Raw genomic sequence first — 21,815 nt, forward strand, 5'->3', positions numbered from 1 at the left:
AAAAAAAAACTTCATATAGATTAGATGACAGTTACACATCACTGTGGTAAGGGGATGATTTTGCATACTTGAACATAGGTCCCATATCGGTTGAGTTTGTATAATTATTTTCAAAACTCTAAATAATATTTTGGAAAAAAAAATTCTCACACAAAACTAGCAATAAAGGATTGATCACAAAGATATAAAAAGAACTGATGAAACTCAACAAAAATAAACAACCCCATGAAAAAATGGGCAGAAATGCTAAAAAGACACTTCTCCAGAGTAATTTCAGATGGCCAAGAAACATGAAAAAATGTTCAACATCACTTGTAATAAGGGAGATGCAAATTAACACCACAGTAAGATACCACCTCACCCCAGTGAGAATGGCACATCTTAAAACAACTAACAACAAATGTTGGCGAGGATGTGAAGAAGGAACTCTCTTGCACTGCTGGTGGGAATGCAAACTAGCACAACCACTGTGGAAAACTGGAGATTCCTCAAATTGCTAAATATGTAGCTTCCAAATGACTCAGCAATCCCACTCCTAGGTTATCTACCCAGAAACAAAAATACTGATTCAAAAAGATACCTGCACCCCCATGTTTAATGCTGCTTTATTTACAATTGGAAAGATATGGAAACAACCCAAATGCCCAAAAGTGAATGACTGGATTAAAAAGATGTGGTACATATACACAATGGAATATTACTCAGCAACCAAAAAAAAAACAACAACACATGCCTTTTGCAGCAACATGGATAAAGCTGGAAGAGATCTTGCTTAGTGAAATAAGTCATAAAGAAAAGGAAAAATACTAGATGGCTTCACTCATAGCAGTAGTTATAACAGACTAGGTAAGAAAATAATAATATGAAGTTATATTGGGGGTGGAGTGGGGAATGGGATCAAAAACAATGGGGGGAGGGAAATGCACTGGACTATGGTGATGGCACATTGGTGATTTAGTAATGGGAAGCCCACAGGGATTACAACTGAGATGAAAAAATGCACAAAATGATGTAAAAGTAAAATATTTAAAAAGAAAGAAAAAAGTTGCTTCTTGGAATAACCAAAGGCCTGGGGCACAATGGTAGAAGATAGTTTCCAGTATATAGTTTGTTAGCACATTCAGAAGTTATATTCTAAAATCTAGTTAACTTCTTTAAAAGATAAGAAGCATTTGTTCCACTACTGAAGTGAAGAAAATCCAGACTCTTGATTGGACAGTTGAACTTAACTAAATTTCTGCATGTGAGTGATAAAGTCCTTCAAATTAAACCACTACTGTCTGGGTGTGATCCCCAGCCAGGAGCTAACCCTGGCTACTTGCCTGGACTTCAGCTAAACCTCTAAAATCAGTTTTTGTGGAAAAACAGGACCAAATTTCATGTACTCTAACCTGTTATTGCTGAAGGTGCTGACTAGTCTGCATCGAAAAGCCATTAGACATTCCCTTCACAGTGGGATCCAGTGCTCTTAAGGCTGGAATGTGAACAGGCCATGGTGGTTTTGTCTTTCTCTCAGCCCTGTCAGCTGAATACATACAGTATTTATATAGCATGCTCTACTAGCTGAGGTATTACAGCTATTGCTTGATCCCACCTTTTCTTTCCAGAGAGTAGAGGGTTAGGAGATGCACCAGAGACAGAGTAGGGAGCATAACAGGTGGATCAACTAAAACTGAGGGAGCAGCAGGCAAGACAATCTGCTACCCCATAAGTGGGTTAGCTCCAGGCTGAGGATCACACCCAGGCCATAGCTGTGATAGAGGTGAGACTTAACCCCTAGGCCACCAGGGAGGCCTGATCCTCTTTTCAAAGTTACAGCTGAGGGTGATAACTTTAAGTTACTCTGAAGTATTCTTGCTCTAGCACCCTCCTTCTCAGGTTTTCATTAGAGGCAGCTCACACTCCACTTCATGCCTCAGTCTAACAATCCAACAAATAGCTAAGGTGCATAGCTACAAAGAGCTGATTTTATAAGTATAACATACCTAGATTCTATTGTCAATCAGCAGCAGTTAGTAGTTTGTTTTACAGAACACTTATAACTGGCCCCACAATTCAGACACTTGCAAAAGGCATTCCTAGTACTCCCTCTTAAAATAAAATCAAAGCATACCCTGTCAACACACTCTATCAACAGTTTACTGATATATACATTAGTCCAACTTCTTTCCCTGCATGCTAAGTAAATTGAGTCTTTTAAACCTGTCATCATGTCCTTATTGTTTTTTCTTCAGGGAGTGCTCTGTTCAAATTTCACATGCTTAGTGGATTTTTTTCTTGGATCCCAGTCCCCAGTGAGCCCACCCTCTCATAAGCTACCACTGAATGAAGACAGTAAATTTGACTGTTAACTCAGTGCTTTCTAAACATTTTCTTCCGCCACCCTCAAACACATTTTTTAATAGAAAAAGGAAAGTCAAATGTGTAAAACACAAGCACCAGATGAAAATGGTTAAGTACCAATCCCTTCCCATACCTCTAAAACATTCAGCTAGGCATTTCATTGACTTTAAATTCAATTAGCATTTGATATTATGAACCAGGCACTTAGTCAGGTAGGCTACAGTACTACCATAATCTGGCCCTTCATACAACTATGAAGTAGCATGTCTCCCCACTCCCCATTTTATACATAAGAGTTAAGTGGAGCTGGAAGAAGACCTGATTTAATCACTAGATTAAATTTATATGCAGGTTCTCAGATGAAACATTTCCAATCCACCAAACAGCTTCCAGGTCTGTTCTGGACTTTTCTTCCCTACATTGCACAAGAGAGAGCAGGTGGCGCCAGCACCAGAGTTGCTGCAAGCAGTGATCATAAACACAAGCTTAGTCATGGAAGAAGTGCCTGTGTCCTTGCATCTGTGACAGTGCTTAGTGTTCTAACTACTCCATGGCTCTGGGCTACTGCTCTCTCCCTTCTCCAAATAGAATTGATAGGATGATATAATCTTCCTTTATAATATACAATTATAGTAACCCAAACCAAACTAACAAAAATGTTATGTCCACAAATAAATAGCTATTTGCTTCCTTTCCCTCCTTGTCAAACTTAAAACTACAATTATTCAAATGTCCTCAGGAATGTCATTTAAGTTCCTAGTTTTTTTTTTTAAAAAGATTGATTTATTTATACATACAGATACAGAACTGAGGTACAGGCCAGAGATGCAGGGGTGGTGAGAGGCTTCACCAAAGACAGAGCGGGGAGCAGAACAGGCAGTTCAACGAAGTACACTACTGAGGGGAGCAGCTGGTGAGACAGGAGAGGTCTGCTGCACCATGTGGTCACCTCTAGGGCGGGGATCGAACTCGCACTGAAGTGGCTGGAGTGCTGCATCCTAACCCATTCCACCACCAGGGAGGGCCCTAAGTTTCTAGTTTAAAGGAAGGAAAAAGAGCAAATGTCCAGCCTAAAGGACAACAAAATCAGTCAATGCCAAGAACCAGATACTACATTAGGATTTAATGTTATAGGGAACTACCATTTGTAAAAAAAAAAAATTCACTGTATGAAAAACAAACCAGCTACATTAATAACGCAAAGACATTAAATAAGAGACTGCAATCCAACTTTCAAGTGTTTTATTTTTAGTGTTTTTAAACATTTTAATACAACAAAGATATAAAATAATATATATTAGTTAAATCTGGATTTTAATTTAGAATTAAGATATTTACTTATATACAATACTGTGCTTTAAGGTATGGCTACCACAGGAACTTTCTTTCACATCTTCAAGTAATTCTAGTTTCTCTGTGGATAGGGTGACATTTAGGTAGAATTCATAGAACAAAACATGCCCACTTTAATCCAAGATAAATTTTGCTTCCCACAGTAGAGTACCAGTTCTTCCTTTGTTCCATGTCAGGAACACAAGAAATGTCCTAACAATCTATAGACGTTCTTATTTAATAACTTAAAATTAGGCATTTTTAATATGATATTACTGACTGGTAACATCATTTGGCTATGCTCAGACAACCCAGTAGTTCAGACTGAAACAGGCCTGGAAGAACAATGAACAATCTTCTTTCTGTGTCCCTATGAGGTACAAAGCTCCCTATGTTTAAACAGACTACACTGAATAGAAAAATCCTTTGGTTAATTTAGGGTAGAACATATTCTAAAAGCCAACTTTTTCATTGCTGAAATATGGCTTATAAATTTCATAGATTTTTTTTATTAAACTTGATGCAGAGTAACCTACCACATTTTAGTTACTTTAAATTGGTGCCAACTCTTGGGGGTAAGAGGGACCAAAATCTACTTCCATAGTAATTTCAGTCATTCAAAGCCACTTAAAGACAGAGATAAAGGAAAAAAAACAATCTCAACCTCTTTCTTTTCTTATTGGTCACCCAAAGCTTCTGACTTTTGATTTTATTAACTTCTTCTCTACAGAGGTATAAGGGACAATCTGGGCTAAATTTTTTACAAACTGTCAAGTAAAATTGGCATAGTGACATGCTTTTTTGACTTTGAAACTATATAAACGAAACTAATAGTTTAAGTAAATGGACTATTCTAAAAAAGTTTTCTTATCTCAAATGCCTGAATATCTTAAAGAACTGACAAATGAATATTGTAATTATTTTTAAAAAAGGATAACTTAAGTTTAAAAAGAGGCTATAAAAGGGTTAAATTTATTAGAACAGTGTTTAAATAAAAACATGGTTATTCTCAAGTATTTTAGAACTAGAATCCTGAAGAGTTCATATACAATTAATGATGAAATTGCCTTTTGCTGACTACAGTCAAAGCAGGTTAGTGTTATGAATGACTTTGAATACATGAGTAACACTTTACAAAGAGATAGCTTTAAAGCAAAAAAGATTTGGAAACTCTGTTCTCAATCTATAAGTTAGAAGATTTTTAGAATTCTAAGGAACACCCTCAGGCATGTATAGGATACAAAAGAATGCAGTGTCAAGAGTTACACTCACTGATCAGCAGGTCTCTCAACTCAATGGGTCTCTTCCATTGTCAACAGTCCCCACTTACTTAATTGACTATCTGAAAGACTAAACATTGTTTTCTGATTTAAAAGGACACAAATAAAAAAAAAACCAGCATATGGAGTTGTTCTTTTACCCTAACAATTTTGGCCACAGAGGACTGGAGGTAATACCTACATTGAGAATTTTGTAACATAGCCAAAAACTATTTCTCCCCAAAATGCTGGTGTTAACAGAAATCTTACTTTCTTCAAAATCTTTTATCCCTTACAAACTTCAATTACCCTTGAGTAACACTGCCTTGTAGAACTTTAAAAAGAAACAAAACAAAAAGGCAACACTGTCCCCAGAAACACAGAAAAAGTTTTCTTTTCTATGGCTTTGAATTAAGGACATTCAATAAAACCACCAGTTTGCATTCCAAACCAAAGTTACTTGGTTACTTCTATACTAAGGGCTCAATGTTAATGATGCATGCTGCTCAAGTATGAAACCGTAGAACCTAATACAAAGCAAAATATATTTAGATCTAAGGCATGTAGCTTCTCTGCCATATTCACCTTCCAAGTGTAAATTTTAAATGCTACCTCGACTGTGGTTTAAATTTTAAAACAACCAAAAGCCACAAAGACAAAATCTGGAAATTTCTGGACAATTAAAAAAAAAAATCAACTAAAATACAGGCTTAATATTTTAAAAAAGTCTAAAGCTATTCCGAGACTTGAAGATAATTGATGTAAACACTGCCTTATAACAGTTAAAACAATAAATTATAAATCTAGCTTTTCTACAAAGATAAAGCAGTGGTTTTTTTTTTTTTTTAACAATCCTGACTACCATCTGCTGTTATGCAATCTCAATAGCTCTGCAAAGCTTTTTTTTAAAAATTTATTCTAGAATAGAATCCACTAGAAGGAAATAAGATGGACTTTTCAGAAATTTACCATTAACTATTTAACATTCTTGAATTAATGTTGCCACAGATTTTTTTTCCAAACACTTCCCCCCAAAAATCTCAATCTAGTAAATTAGATTATTTGCTGTCATTTAGGAAAATTGGCAGTAACACATCTTTTGATCACAAGGGTCAAATTAGTCTAAGTGAAGAGAAAAGCATTCTTCACTCTTCATGATTATGTAGTTTCTTCAGTTTGCATTTTTATTCCTAGAATGTCACAGAATCTACAATTTAAGATACAAGATTCTGAAGTATATGATTTAAAGGCATACCTTGAATTGCCTTCTACCACTTCTCAAAAAAGAAATAAAAATCAATGTTGAACCAAAATTGAGATCATTTAGCACTTGCTAAAATGTGTTTGTGTAATATTCCTTTTTTGCCAATCCATTCATCCCTCTGTAGTTTACAGAGTTGGGAAAATTACCCAAAGTGCAAAATTAAAAAATTTCACCCACATAGAAAGCAAGATTCTGTCTGAGTGGCCTGATCTCAGACCTTAATATGCCAAACTTATTCTAGGTTCCTTGTTTTAAAGTGGAATGCAAAAACTACACAATTAACATTCCAAGTAGATATCAGTTGGGATTCTCAGTCCAATTCCATAGCCATCCTACTATCATAACTACTATACAAAACCCTTAAAAGTAAAGTGACTGTTATCACAGAGGTCATATTACTTAAGGTACTAAATGTCTAGTGTTATAAACAGCAATTAAGTTATATTACCTTCTGACTGCCAAATTCAGACTAAATAGAAAGAATGTATGTACACAATTGTATTTAAAAACAATGAAATATTTTTTTAATCCAAGTATGTCTGAGATGGCTTACTTCTGATGGTCAAGAATGAGAAATTTCCAAAGCAAAAACATTGTATTACACTTGCAACCTTATAAATTTATAAATTTCTTTTCAGAAGAAAAAAATATCCTTTGCATGCATGACTCCCTATTTATAAAGACGTAGATGTAAGAACTTTAACATCTAGTAAAATACTCCACTATTTTGCTCACTAGATCACAGCATTAAAGAAGCTAAAACTGGGATGTCACCTAACAACTATAGGACAAATTATTCCGGGTACGTATATAACTAAAATCAAGCCAATTTTAGTTTTGGGGATGCAACCATTTTTCCCTCGTGAATATTTACTGATAGTTATACTGAGCACTGAGAAAAAATAGGAACTCCAATCTTTTTCCCACATCTTTGGTTAAAAATGCCAGCTTTGTATTTGTATTATAAGGATGCCTGTGGCTTCATCATGAGTACTTTATCAACACAGGGTGATTCCTTACATTCTCTTCTAGTTCCAGTCATCCTAATATGTTCAGTATGCTTTTTTAAAAAAAAAATGGTTCATATTCTTAAAAATGGTTTTAAGAAATGCACTTTTAAAAAAGACACAAAAATTAGTTCAAGTGAGCACAACTACTACTCAATTGGTTGGGGCTTTTCTTATGAAGATAACCAGTTTCAAAAATTATTTCTTGACCAGAATCCTACTAGAAAAAAAAGTCCTTTAGCCAGCAAATTGCTTAAGTTAATTTGCTTAAGTTCAATAAGCAAATACTCAACACATAAGGATAACAAGCCAACTTCAACCACAACATTAAGTCTGCCTAAAGAGAAGGGGCAGAAAACATCCACTTAAGCTTTCTTTTTAAACAGATAATATAAGGACTCTTGATTGTTCTTCCTTGCTTTCTGTAATCACAGCCTTGCTCATAACAGGAAACTTTACTTTGTCAACATGTAACACAGCAAGCAAGGCATCCAGGAACAATCTAGAGGGAGAAAGCAAAGTTATTCATTTTCAACAGCTACTGTATATTTAATCATGAATGCATTACACAAAGATGTTCTTCATCCAATCAGTCTTTTCATTATTGCTGGCTTTGAAAATGGCCAACAATATTCATTAGGTACTGTACCATTAACATTGCATTCAAAAAAAGAAAACATAGGAAACCAAATCCTTGCTCTCCTACTTTGCTGATATGCTCTGGTATTGGCCAGAGTATGGTAGTACAAAAAGAGTCTTGTAGTGATATAAAAGGCAATAAACACATCAATGGAATAATGTTCATGGGCAGCTAAAATGAAGAAGATTCCAAAGAGGTTGAGAACCCAGGATAAAGTGTGCAAGAAATTCCAGCTTCTTGGTGTATCTGGGAAAAGGAGAGAAAGATAATTTTAAAACCACATTCTTTCTAATGTTTCTTAGTTTGTTTTCTCCCATGTCATACAATTTGACACTCTTCCCACAGCCATGCAGCTAGTTATCTAATATGCATAGAAATAGTAAAGATATACTTACATTCAGTGACAAAGAAATTCAGCATAGTTAGGACAACCGTGTGACCACTGAACATGTAATCTCCACAAGTGTGAACACCAGTTAGAGTCATACCAAAGCCACTCCAAATGGCAAAGGCCCGGTGTAGTTTCTCCCATACACTGCCATATATCTATAAAGAAAGTTATGAATTAGTCCTTCAAATACGTAGGGCTTCTGCATATCCACTCCCACTGAAATTCAAAAGTTGAATAACTTATAAGTAAGACCTAAGTAAAATCTGCAGACTTTTCAATTCCAGACATCAAAAAAATGGCTGGTCTTGGTTGGCTGTACTTAAGAAATATTTTAATATTTATATGAAATCAGTATAACTCAAACTCCTCTATTACAAATTCTCTTACAATGGAAAGGTCACAAAAACACTTTCGAGTTTATAATCCAATGTCACATTAGCGTATTTCTTGCCAATTTAAGAAACAGGTTATGACAGGGACCAAGGAATACCATTCAATATCCATTCTCCCCTTCTTCACTGGTTAACAGAATCTCAAATTTATTTTAAGTAGCTATAAACTCAACCAAAGTATTGTTTTTCCCAAACTCCACTGCAGTAAAGTATGGCTATTAAGATATGTATAATACAATGTAAATGATTTCTGGGCTATATGAAATCAATTTACAAAAATTGTAAATTAGTTGTATTCCTCCCGCTATGCAAACATGATCTAGAAGAGAAAAGAAATGAAGAATACAATCCCTTTAACTGCCTCAAAAAGAATTAAATACCTAGAGATAAACTTAACAAAGAGATAAAAGAACTATAAGTGAAAAGTGTAAGCCATTGTTAGAAGAAACAAAAGATACAAAGAAATGGAAAGCTATTTCCTACTCACAGTTTGGAAGAATTAGCATTATAAAATAGTTATCTTAACCAAAGTAATATGCAGAAAGGTACAATACAATCTCTACCAAGGTTTTAATTGTATTCTTCAAAGAAATAAAATATGTTACTGAAATTTATATGGAACCACAAAATATCCTGATTAGCCAAAGGAATCCTGAAACAACAACAAAACAATGCCAGTATCATACTCCCAGGATTCAAACTACACTGCAAAGCTACAGTAATCAAAATGTTATGGTACACCTAAAAACACAGCACAGTTGAATAGGGGCAATTGTACTGCAGTAAGAAATGAAAACATCCATCATGGTGGTGGTAGCAAAAAAAAAAAAAAAAAGAAATGAAAACAATGGGAAATCATTGGGAAACCATAATCCAACAGACTGGTGGAAGATTATGGGTGCTCTCTGGTGGTGGGTGTGCTATGGTAATACATACATCTGAAAAAATAGAAACCTATACTCCTAAATCATATAAACCAAATTTACTTCAATACCAAAAAATAATAATAATAATAATTTTCAAAAACAATAGATGGCACCTCAAATCTACAGGAGCAATTGGAGAAAACTGGAAGAGTTAAATAAGAAGGGTAAGATAGAAAACTCTTGACAAAGCTTTTATATATTATATATAAAGTATGTAAGTATACGTATGTAAAATACAAATATAAAGTACGTAAGTACTTTATATACGTATACTTATATACTTTATATTCTTGCACTCCTTTCATCTCTCAGCTACCTGAATAGACAGAAATTATATAAAGTAATAATATTATACTAGGTTTAGATTAGCATGCTTAAGATATGTATTGCTAGGCTTATAAATATATAGACAACATCGATCAAAAATACCACAAAACAGTAAAGAATAGTTATATATAAGTAGATTCTAAGTCCTGCTGTGGTAATTTTGTATACTGAAAGAATAAAGAACATCAAGGTGCTAGAATAAAAACAGACATAGAGATGATGGAACAGAATTGAGACCAGAAATATACGGGCAGTTAAACTATGATTAAAAAAAAAAAGTCAAAAAAGATACACTAGAGAAAGTCTCTATGGTATTGGGAAAACTAGATAGCACTCGATGCAAAATAATGAAACTAGACCACTATTTCACCCCATATACAAAAATTAATCTAAACTGGACTACAGATTTGGATGTAAGAACTGAAGCCATAATATGTTACTACATCAAAGGGGGAGATACATGAAAGAAAACCAGCTACCATGGATGGATTCATCGATGATCTTCATAGATTAATCTGCAATGGCAAGAGTAACAAGAGAATATAAATGGAACTACAACAAAGGAAAAAGCAGCTCCCCAGTAAAAGAAACTATCATTACAACAAAAAGAACTCACACAACTCAACAAGAAATCAAATAATCCAATTTAAAAAATGGGTATAAGAGTTAAACACACACTTCTTCAAAGAAGACACACAGATAGCCTAAAAGGCATGAGAGAAAATGTTCATCATCACTTAAGACTGTCTCATATCAAAAACACTAGAAATAAGTGTTTCTGAGAAAAAGGAACCATTTTTCATTGTTGGTTAGAATGTACATTGGTTTAGTTCCTATAAAAAACAGTAAGGAGGTTTCTGAAAACATTTGAAAAACATCTGCTGGGCCCTCCCTGGTGGCACAGCGGGTTAAAGCACTGCACTAAGAAGCTAAAGTCACTTCTGCATGAGTTCAATCCCCACCTGCCCCAGAGGTGATCCACATGGCGCGGCAGACCTCTCCTGACCGGTCCGCTGCTCCCCTCAGCAGTGTACTTCATGATCTGTCTATTCCGCTCCCCACTCTGTCTCTGGTGAATCTGTTCACCACCCCTGCACTTCTGGCCTATACCCCAGTTCTGTATGAACAAATAAATAAATGTTTTTTTAAAAAAAAATCTGCCATATGATCCAGCAATTCCACTCCTTGGTGTCTACCCTAAAAATGCAAAAACATTAATTTGAAGGTATATATGCACTCATTTCAGCACTATTTGCTCATTGCAGCACTATTTATGACAATCAAGTAAAGAAAAAAACCTAACTGCTCAAGGTTAAGAAGATGTGGCATATATACACAATGGAATACTCAGCTATTAAAAACAGTGAAATCTTGCCAACTGTGACAACATGAATGAGGGAACTGGAGGGGGTTGAGCTATTTTTTTTTTAAAGATTTATTTATTTATTCATACAGAACTGGGGTACAGGCCAGAGATGCGGAAGGTGAGAAGATTCACCAGGGACAGAGTGGGAAGCAGAACAGGCAGATCGATGAAGTACACTGCTGAGGGGAGCAGCGGGCGGGTCAGGAGAGATCTGCTGCGCCATATGGATCACCTCGGGGGCGGGTGAGGATCTAACTCACGTGGAAGTGGCTTAAGCTTCTTAGTGCATTGCTTTAACCCGCTGCGCCACCAGGGAGGGCCGGGTTGAGCTATTTTAAATAAGTCTTATAAAGAGGCCCTCCCTGGTGGCGCAGCGGGTTAAAGCACAGCACTGAGAAGCTAAAGCCACTTCCGCATGAGTTCGAATCCCGCCTGCCCCGGAGGTGACCACATGGCGTGGCAGACCTCTCCTGACCCGCCCGCTGCTCCCCTCAGCAGTGTACTTAGTTGATCTGCCTGTTCTGCTCCCCACTCTGTCTCTGGTGAATCCTCTCACCCTCCGCAGCTCTGGCCTGTACCCCAGTTCTGTACAAATAAATAAATAAATCTTTAAAAAAAAAATAAGTCTTATAAAGAAAGACAAAGCCAGAGAGTTTCACTTTTAAGTGGAATATAAAGAAATAAAACACAGATCAGACAGAACCAAACCAATTTCAAACCTTGTAACTACAGAGTTGATGTTACTGAGGTAAAGACAGAAAGCAGGGTTTGGAGGGGGAACCAGTGGACTCTGAGTCTCTTGGTGCTACATATGATGTGGTAACATACATTTGGAACAGTGTGATATTATAACTCTAAATTGTTGTAAACCAATGTTACCTGAATTTAAAGAAATTTATTAAGGAAAGAGGGACTGGCTAGGAGGCAGTCTTTTCTATTTTTTCTTCTATCCTACAACTCAAATGATAGCTGAAGTTCTAGCAACCATCTTGGACCATGAAGCAGTCTTCATTCAGAAAGACAGAAGAATCATGTTTTTTTTGATGACTCCATAAAGTTTACAACACTTGACCTGGAGTACCTACTTTCAGACTTCTCTTATGACAGAGAATAAACCACACTGTATAAAATTTTCTGTTATTAAAAGCCAACCTAATCCTGACTCCCACATATAAGATTTAAAAAGCAATACATTTTGAGGATGAATCTGAGCAATAAGCATAAAAAACATTTAACACAGAATACAAAAACTGCTAAAATTTTATATGAACATTTATTATGTGCAAGGCAAACTGCTGAGTGCATTTAAATTCCATAACAATCCTATGAAGTCCATCAATTGTACAAATAAGCAACCGTTTGAGACGGGTAACATAACGAGGAGGTGAGCCCAGAAATCCAATTCCAAAGCATGTATTTTATGGATTTGACTATGGCTACTCAATAAAAGAAACAACTCTGTTAGACACCACAATTTCATGAGAAGTCTCACCTACTGACCATACACTACCCAACTTTCCTTTTCTGTCATAGCTGATGGCAAGAAAGGAAGAGGAATTTATTATTAGACTTCTAATTAGAATAGGGATTGAGATATTATTCTTTTGGAGGAAGGAAAAGGCAGAGAACAACAGAGACTGCTAGGAAATTGTCTTAGACAGGAAACAAGTGATGCCCATGAACAGAAAGCAATTTATTGCTCAATTATTCAAGTTTTCTTATCCTTTCCAATCATAAAAAGTAGCACAACACCAGAGATTGAGTAAGATGTTCTCATGAGAAAAGATGTAAAAATTTGTTTTAAGTGCTTCTTTCCTGAAAGGGGATCCATTGTTAAATTTCAAAAACAGGTATGATTTGATTCTATTCTAAAACTACTTCTGGGAATCTGCTTTCGAGCAAATAATTGATTACAATGAAGGTACTTTAAGAAGCTCACAGTAAGGGATTTGAATGCTAGTTACTACCACCTAACGTTCTATTTTTAATGATTTCAGCAAATAATATGGGTCACTAAGTAGGTTATATTATAGTCCAAAGCAATTAACAGAATTTAGAACAGATTTTAATAGAAATGTCCCTATATAAGCAACTGATAATGAAAAACAGTCATTAGAGACAGAAAAAGGACTGTCCAAACTACAGGGGATGATATTAATTTTTGTAGTACATGATGTGGCCCAAGGCACCTAGTCTTTCTGTTTTAGTAAATGACCCACAATTAAATCTCTCAGCTATAGGAAATTCTCTTTTGGGTATAATAAGCTTATATTTTTCTTTTATTTATTCTCAGTGCTGTGCTTTTTTTTTAAAGCTTATTTTTACATCATTTTGTGCATTTTTCCATCTCAGTCTTTTATTTATTTTTAAAAGATTTATTTATTTACACATACAATGCCAGAGTTGCAGGGGGATAAGAAATATGAACAGAGACAGAGTGGGGAGCTGAACAGGTGGATTTACTAAAATATACCGCTGAGGGGAGGAGTGGACAGTGCAGAGAGGTCTGCTGTGCCATGCTGGTCAGCTCTCTGGCAGGGGAATGGAACTTGTGCTGCATTGGCTGCACCACCAGGGAGGCCCAGCATAACAATTTTTAATGTATATGTTCTAGGATTCTATAATTGTAATTCTAGGAATTTATCATAAAGAAATTATTAAGTAAAAAATATGTATGTACAGGAGTATTTAAGATAGCACTGTTTATAAACTGTAAGATTTAGAAATCACCTAAATGTTAATCATTTACAAACTGGTAGATCAAACAACAGAATACCCTGCAGTTCTTAAAAAGATAAAGTATAGCTATAATTTTTACCCACAAAAAATGTAAATACCTATTAAATAAGCCACAGATCAGTATCTGTAAAACAATCCTACCTTTTGGTTTAAAAGTATCTATCTACGGCCCTCCCTGGTGGCGCAGCGGGTTAAAGCACTGCACTGAGAAGCTAAAGCCACTTCTGCATGAGTTCGATTCCCGCCTGCCCCGGAGGTGACCACATGGCGCGGCAGACCTCTCCTGACCCGCCCACTGCTCCCCTCAGCAGTGTACTTCGTCGATCTGCCTGTTCTGCTCCCCACTCTGTCTCTGGTGAATCCTCTCACTGCCCCTGCAACTCTGGCTTGTACCCCAGTTCTGTATGAATAAATAAATAAATCTTTAAAAAAAAAAAAGTATCTATCTACATGAAGTTATGTGAATAGGTAACAAGCATGCTTAAAACTTCTCTATGTACTCCAATAAAAGTCTCAATGACATTCTTCAAAGAAGCAGAACAAATATCGATGAGATTCATATGGAACCACAAAAGACCTTGACTAGCCAAAACTCTCATGACTAAAAAACAGAGAATGGACATCACAATCCCAGACTTCCAGCCATATTACAAAGCCATGCTAAACATGGAGCTTCTAAATGACTCATCAATCCCATTCCTAAGTATCTACCCAAAAGACAGAAACACTGATTCAAAAAGACACCTGCACCCCCATGTTTACTGCTGCTTTATTTACAATTGGAAAGACATGGAATCAACCCAAAAGTAGATGACTGGATTAAAAAGACGTGTTACATATACAAATGGAATATTACCAAGCAATCAAAAAAGATAAACACATGCCTTTTGCAGCTAACATGGATGGAGCTGGAAGGGATCATGCTTAGTGAAATAAGCCAGAAAGAAAAAGAAAAATAGTGGGTGATAATGAACAACTATATACCAGAGACATTTTACAGTGGTTGAGTGGGAATAGGATCCAAGGGGAGAGAGGGAAGTGCACGGGACTAGGTGATGGCACATGAGTGAACTGGTGATGGTAAGTCTATGGGGGATTGCAGCTGGGGTGGAAAAGGTATAAAATGATGTAAAAATAAACTAATATAATAAAACATTTCCTTTACACTTAATATCATATTAAATTTCCTTCTTTTCTTACAGCTCAATAAACATTCCCATTACCTGGAGAAAGTTTTGTCACCCTTCATGAACCCTCAGGGCTATTACTTTTAGCTCTTGGTCTCTTTAATCTTTGGTCGCTTAATCTTCCCTAGTCAACATGTCAGCTATTAATATTGCAGTAGAAGAACTGACACTTAATTTTGTTTTCCTACTTTGCAAACAACAACAAAGAGATTAAAATATACATTTGACTATTTGGGAACAAACAAAAACAAAAAAGCATGATGGTTCAGACAGGTAGAATATTAAGTTCTTCTGTCAAAATTTAACAAGTCACAACAGCTAATTTTGTTACAGTTTAGTACCCCCCCAAAAAAACCATTATTTACTATATTTTTCCCAAAATAATGAGTCATGAGTCACCTCATGAGGAACTAAGGCTTCTGAGAATAGGAAAAGAAAATGAAGAACAGAAACTTTTTCTTCAGCTCCACAGCATACAACTAGCACTATCAGTGTACAGAAGTTCAGAGAAACAGATTCTGGTGTAAGGCTTTTACCAAATAATTTGTATTATAATTTGTATTTGTATATCTAAGTATTATAAATACAAAAAAGCACATTTTAATACTAAAAGCAAAGTCCTATCAACCCACCAAGAATGAGAGGAAAAAGCATGATAAAGAAGGTAGCAGGCTACCTTTCCAGTACACTGTAGATGCTGTCCTGGTACGGAGAGGGAAGTCACAAACATGGTAAAGCAGCGAAGCAAGAATACAGTGCCCATCAGACTACAGAGCCTTCGCAGAAGAATTGACCTGTGAACAGAGCGACCAAAAAGGGAGAAAGATCAGAAGAAAGCAAACCAAAATAATACCCAGGCATGAAATGTTTACTTAAAGGCAGAGTAAGTAGGAGAACAACTAACTATACTCTTGGAAGAGATCAGACACCTTGAAGACCATCTAAACATCACTGCTAAACAGAACTGTCTGCAATGATGGAAATACTTTACAATGGCATTTTCAATAAACTATCTATAAGCAGTACCTGAGCAATTTAAATGTGACCGGTAAAGCTGAGAAAGAGAATTTTTTTTTTTATTAAAAAGTTTATTTTTACATCATTTTGCACATTTTTTTTTCATCTCAATTGTAATCCCCACGGGTTTCCCATCACCAAATCACCCCTGTGCCACCACCATAGTCCCGTGCATTTCCCTCCCTTCCCCCCCCCCGTTTTTGGTCCCATTCCCCACTCCACCCCCACAGAATGTCTCTGGTCTATGGTTGTTCATTATTTTTGTTATTTTCTCGCCTGGTCCATTATACTCCTGCTATGAGTGAAACCATCCGGTATTTTTCTTTCTCTTTCTGGCTTATCTCACTAAGCATGATCTTTTCCAGCTCCATCCAAGTTGCTGCAAAAGACATGTGTTTCTCTTTTTTGGTTGCTGAGTAATATTCCATTGTATATATGTACCACATCTTTCTAATCCAGTCATCTACTTTTGGGCATTTGGGCTGCTTCCATGTTTTTCCAATTGTAAATAAAGCAGCAATAAACATGGGGGTACAAGTATCTTTTTCAATCAGTGTTTTTGTGTCTTTTGGGTAGATAAAAGACACTAGGAGTGGGATTGCTGGGTCATAGGGAAGCTCCATGTTTAGCAGTTTGAGGAACCTCCAAACAGTTTTCCATAGTGGTTGTACTAGTTTGCATTCCCACCAGCAATGCAGGAGAGTTCCTTTTTCTCCACATCCTTGCCAACATTTGTTGTTGCTAGTTGTTTGAAGATGTACCATTCTCACTGGGGTGAGGTGGTATCTCATTGTGGTTTTAATTTGCATCTCCCTTATTACGAGTGATGTTGAACATTTTTTCATATGCCTGTTGGCCATCTGCATTTCCCCTTTGGAGAAGTGTCTTTTTAGCTCTACTGCCCATTTTTTGATGGGGTTGTTTACTTCATTTTTGTTGAGTTTCATCAGTTCCCCGTATATTTTTGTGATCAGTCCTTTATCGCTACTTTTGTGTGAGAAAATTTTTTCCCAATCAGTGGGATGTCTGTTTTTTGTAATGTCTCTTTTGCTGTACAGAAGCGAAAGAGAATTTACTTTTATGAGACTTTCATTAATTAAAATTAAATTGCCCCCTTGTATCTGCCACATTGGACATTGCAGATCTAAGAGCACTACTTCATGGATAAGGAACAATAAGAGTTATACAAGAGGAAAATAGGATTAGTACCTCATATGACTCTTAGTATTAGTTTCATTGCTCATGAATTACTGAATGAAAGGTAAAATTAAATATGATTCTAAGGAGTTTCTGCTTATTGTAATTTGGTAATGATAGGAGATATCTAACTTTTAACTCAAATTTAAGTTATAAAGGCATCAAGTATGTTGTGTGTACTTACTGTTTATAAGTGTTAAACAAAATAGACTGTAAAATTCTTAGGAATTTTCTGATCATTAATTACATCATAATTTGGTTAATGGTAGTAGGCATTTAGCTTCTAACTCAAATTTAAATTATAAAGGCATCAAGTGTATTGTATATGCTTATTTTTTAATGTGTTAAGCAAAATATTGTAAAACTCCTGTGTATATGCTTTATACATTTTTAAAAATTATTTATTTATACATGCAAGAATTGGGGTGTAGGGCAGGGGTAAAAGGGGTGAGAGGATTCACTGGAGACAGAGTAGGGAACACAACAGGCAGATGTACTACTGAGGGGAGCAGTGGGTAAAATAGAAGAGGTCTGCCAAGTCATGTGGGTCACCTCCCTAACCAGGGATTGAACTCTTATTACTACAGTGGCACTATTTTTTTTATGAATTTTTAAAAAAATGTTCCTTTCTTCCTCACACCACCTGACACAAGATTAGGTCTATCAGTGTATGCACACAGAATGGAACCAAGAAATATGCACTTTAAACAAGTGATACAAAGACCATACTTCAAGGAACACTGATTTGAATAATTGAACATTATGACTTGCATTTAACTGGCCACTGTTATGTTTTGCTGAATGTATCAAGAATTCCTATAAGGCCAACTCTTGTTTTCAACAGTGGAACAAATCAAATCTATTGTTTTATGAGACAGACTTAAGCCAGAAAGCAGTAATGATATTGTGGTTAAAAAAAAAACATAAACCTATGGTTTTAAGCAATCCAAACTTTAATACTGCTATACAACAGGAGAGAATATATCTGTGTGCATTTCACAGTGACAAGAATGGCAATCATGAAACTGAACAAAGGGTCAGAGAGAAATAAAAGATTAAAGTAGTAGGCAAATTATATTGATAGATCTGAGCCACTCAGTAGGGGAGGAGGCGAGAGAGGGTCAAAACACGTGTGGGGAGAGCACACAGGAATATACTGTTCATGGGTGATATGGTGATGGGAGATTTATGAGGATCACACCTGAGGGGAGAAATCAAATGTGCAAAAATGAACAATGTAAGAAAAAAAAGAAAAAAGGCTGCTCTACAGGGCCTGGGAAAAAAAGAAAAGCAGCCATCAACTTTTCCTTTCACATCCAAAGCACTGAAAATAGTTGCTGCTTAGGACCTATGACTGTGGTTTATCTCAGATACTCCCTAGTGAGGGGGAAAAAAGAAAGAATTCAAGGGTATTCTGATTCCTTTTCATTGTCCAAAGATAATGGATAGCAGTTCCATAAACTTTATAATTCTTTAAATTTCATCTTCACCACACCACAAATAATGTCTGGCCTTCCCTGGTGGCGCAGAAGGTTAAAGCACAGCACTAAGAAGCTTAAGGCACTTCTGTATGAGTTCAATCCCAGAGGTGACCACATGGAGCGGCAGACCTCTCCTGGCCCGCCCGCTGTTCCCTTTAGCAGTATACCTCGTAGATCTGCCTGTTCTGCTCCCCACTCTGTCTCTGGTGAATCCTCTCACCTTCCGCATCTCTGGCCTGTACCCCAGCTCTGTATGAATAAATAAATAAATCTTAAAAAAAAAAACAAGTAATGTCTGCTTATTAAGGTAGGAAAGGAGTCTCCTCCTATGCTTCTTATTAGTGGGGTATCATTCCCTTTTTATTTCTTGCTGATAGTACCAAAAAAGCACTCGCGGTCTTTAGCAATTTTCTGTTCCATCTGAACTACAATGTCTAGAAATGCATGGTATATAAAATAACCTTTTTTAAAAATTTGTCTCCTCCAGGCAGAGAATCATCTTTTCCATCCAAACATTAACCAAAGACAATCATTGGAGTTTGTCACATTCTACAGAATGTGACATTTTCAATTCTTTTTAAAAATCTTTTTAAAAGATTTATTTATGCATACAGGAACTGGGGGGTGAGGAGGAAGGTGAGGGGAGGGTTTGGGAGATTCACCAGAGAAGGAGTGGGGAGCAAAACAGGATCTACTGATACGCTGCTGAGGAGAGTAGTGGGCAAGACAGGAAAGGTCTGTTGTGCCATGTGGGTTAGCTCCCTGGCAAGGGGTTGAACTCATGCTGCAGTGGCTGCTGAAGTTTGATAGTACTGATAACCCTGCACCACCAGGGAGGCCCTCAATTTGTTTCTAAAGAAAGATAAAACTAGAGTGTCAATGGTTGCTCCACAACTGATTATCCCCATCCTCTGATCTTTCCCCCTAAATACATCCAGAACATTGCTAAATATGTAGGTATGCCCTTAGGCTAACTCCTTTAATGGTTAAATCCAAAACATTTTTCTGTCAGTATAATGCTACAATGACTAGAAAAGGAAATTTAAAAAGCAGCAACAGGCCCTCCCTGGTGGCTCAGCAGGTTAAAGCACAGCACTAAAAAGCTACAATCTCTTCAGCATGAGTTCAAACCCGCCCGGGAGGTGATCCACATGGCGTGACAGACCTCTCCTCACCCGCCCTCTGCTTCCCTCAGCAGTGTACTTCATACATCTGCCTGTTCTGTTCCCCATTCTGTCTCTGGTGAATCCTCTCACCACCCCTGCACCTATGGCCTGTACCCCAGTTCTGTGCACATAAATAAATTTTAAAAAAACAAAACAAACAAACAAACAAAAAAACAAGCAGCAGCAAAGGGAGAGAAGATTTGATGATGTTTACACAAGACAATATTTTCAGACTTAAATGGAGTTAAGTGAGGTACCTGTGCTTGTGAAGAAGAAGAACCAGGAGCCAAATGTAGCACAGAATCATACCACATACTTCTGTCATGGCAAAGGCCCATGGGATTCGTGGAACACTGGAAGAGAAAGGGAAAGTTAACATTTTAAATTTATTTTCTTTTTCTTTTTTTTTTAGTTTACAAATACTGAAGAAAATATTTGCATATAAATTGTTACCTTGTTCAATAAAATACTCTTCCAACAATTTCTTTCTATAACATATCTTTGGAGAGATGATATTTGGAGAAACTGGGGGAAAACTGTTTAATAAAATATTCTGATAAGAACCTGTTTATTGTTTGTGATACCCTTCCTAGTTCTCTGTAAAGTAACCACCTTTTCTCCCTCTACAGAGTATGGCAGACCTAGATATAGAACTCCCCACAAAAGTAACTGGGAGGAAGGCTCACTCTTATATGCTGTGCCTACTTCAGAATCTAGACCATCAGAACTTGAACTTTTTTCTTATTTTAGAAGCACCAATGTTTTGGTGTTACTTTAATCCTTTATTACTGTTCTCTGTAGTTCCCTATTTTCTTTACCTTTTACAATGATTCCTCTTTCCTATAGCTACCCACTAGTAAAAGGCACAGACGGTATCCTGGATGGAGCTGGTAAGTTTTACGCTAATGAAATAAGTCAGAAGGAAAAAGATAAGTATCAGATGGTTTCACTTATATGTTTACAGAGAAACCAAACAAAAGATCAAGAAAAAAGACAAAACTTGCAAGGGGAGACATACAATAAGGGAAGCGGAGGGAGAGAGGTCAAAACAGGGGAGGGAAGGGCACAAAGGAAATGGTGATGGTTCATAGGGTATATAGTAGTGGGAAAACTCAGGGCAGTACACCTGAGGGAGAAACTTATTGCACAAAAATGAACAGCATAAGAAAATAAATACATTCAGAGGAGGGGAAAAGAAAAAGAAAGGGAGAGAAGAAAAAGGGAGGGAGAAGAAAAAGGGAGGGGGAAAATGTAAATGAAAAAAATCCAAAGGATGACTCAGGTCATCTCTGAATGTTGATGGATTTAATAGTACATTTTTATTAAAAACATTTATACAACACCATGTTATTCATGATTAAGTATAAAGATATATGAAAAAGAAAACATGAAATTTTAAAAACTAGTACTAACTAGTTTAAGCTTTTATTGACTGAGTAACTGAAGCTAGTCAAATCATTTTTATTCAGGACTCATCTTTTAGCCATTACCTCAGAAAAAAGGTTCACTTAATGTTTGACATTATTGAAGAAGTGGTTATTTCAACATTAACAGAATTTTTCAAAGGAAAGACTCCTTTAAATAACTTCTAAAAACATAAACTTGCTATGATGAACATTACAAAAACCCAACCATATATATTTGATAGGTTTTACAATGCTTATTATGAAGTGTCATCTGCTCCACTGCAAACCTAAACCTAATTCCTGATCTCCAAAGGCAATCCCTTTCACACTCCTATTTTATTTGGCATTAACCTGTTAGTCACATTCTCTCTCCCC

The 21,815-nt window shown here is 36.3% G+C and overlaps 1 protein-coding gene across 1 annotated transcript in view; it reads right to left on the reverse strand.

The window, feature by feature from the left end:
- Positions 1–3,640: 3,640 nt before the first annotated feature.
- SAMD8 (sterile alpha motif domain containing 8) overlaps positions 3,641–21,815 on the reverse strand; it is a 54,072-nt gene continuing 35,897 nt past the window's right edge. Inside the window, exons 3-6 of the mRNA XM_004680745.2 lie at positions 20,292–20,387; positions 15,850–15,967; positions 8,241–8,391; positions 3,641–8,091 (exon numbers count right to left, since the gene is read on the reverse strand). Coding sequence (XP_004680802.2) covers positions 7,787–8,091; positions 8,241–8,391; positions 15,850–15,967; positions 20,292–20,387 — 670 coding nt within the window. The 3' untranslated portion in view covers positions 3,641–7,786. The remainder of the gene's footprint in view (positions 8,092–8,240; positions 8,392–15,849; positions 15,968–20,291; positions 20,388–21,815) is intronic.

Source organism: Condylura cristata, unplaced genomic scaffold (assembly GCF_000260355.1).
Source record: "Condylura cristata isolate star-nosed mole 26May11 unplaced genomic scaffold, ConCri1.0 scaffold00011, whole genome shotgun sequence".
Lineage (NCBI taxonomy): Eukaryota > Metazoa > Chordata > Mammalia > Eulipotyphla > Talpidae > Condylura > Condylura cristata.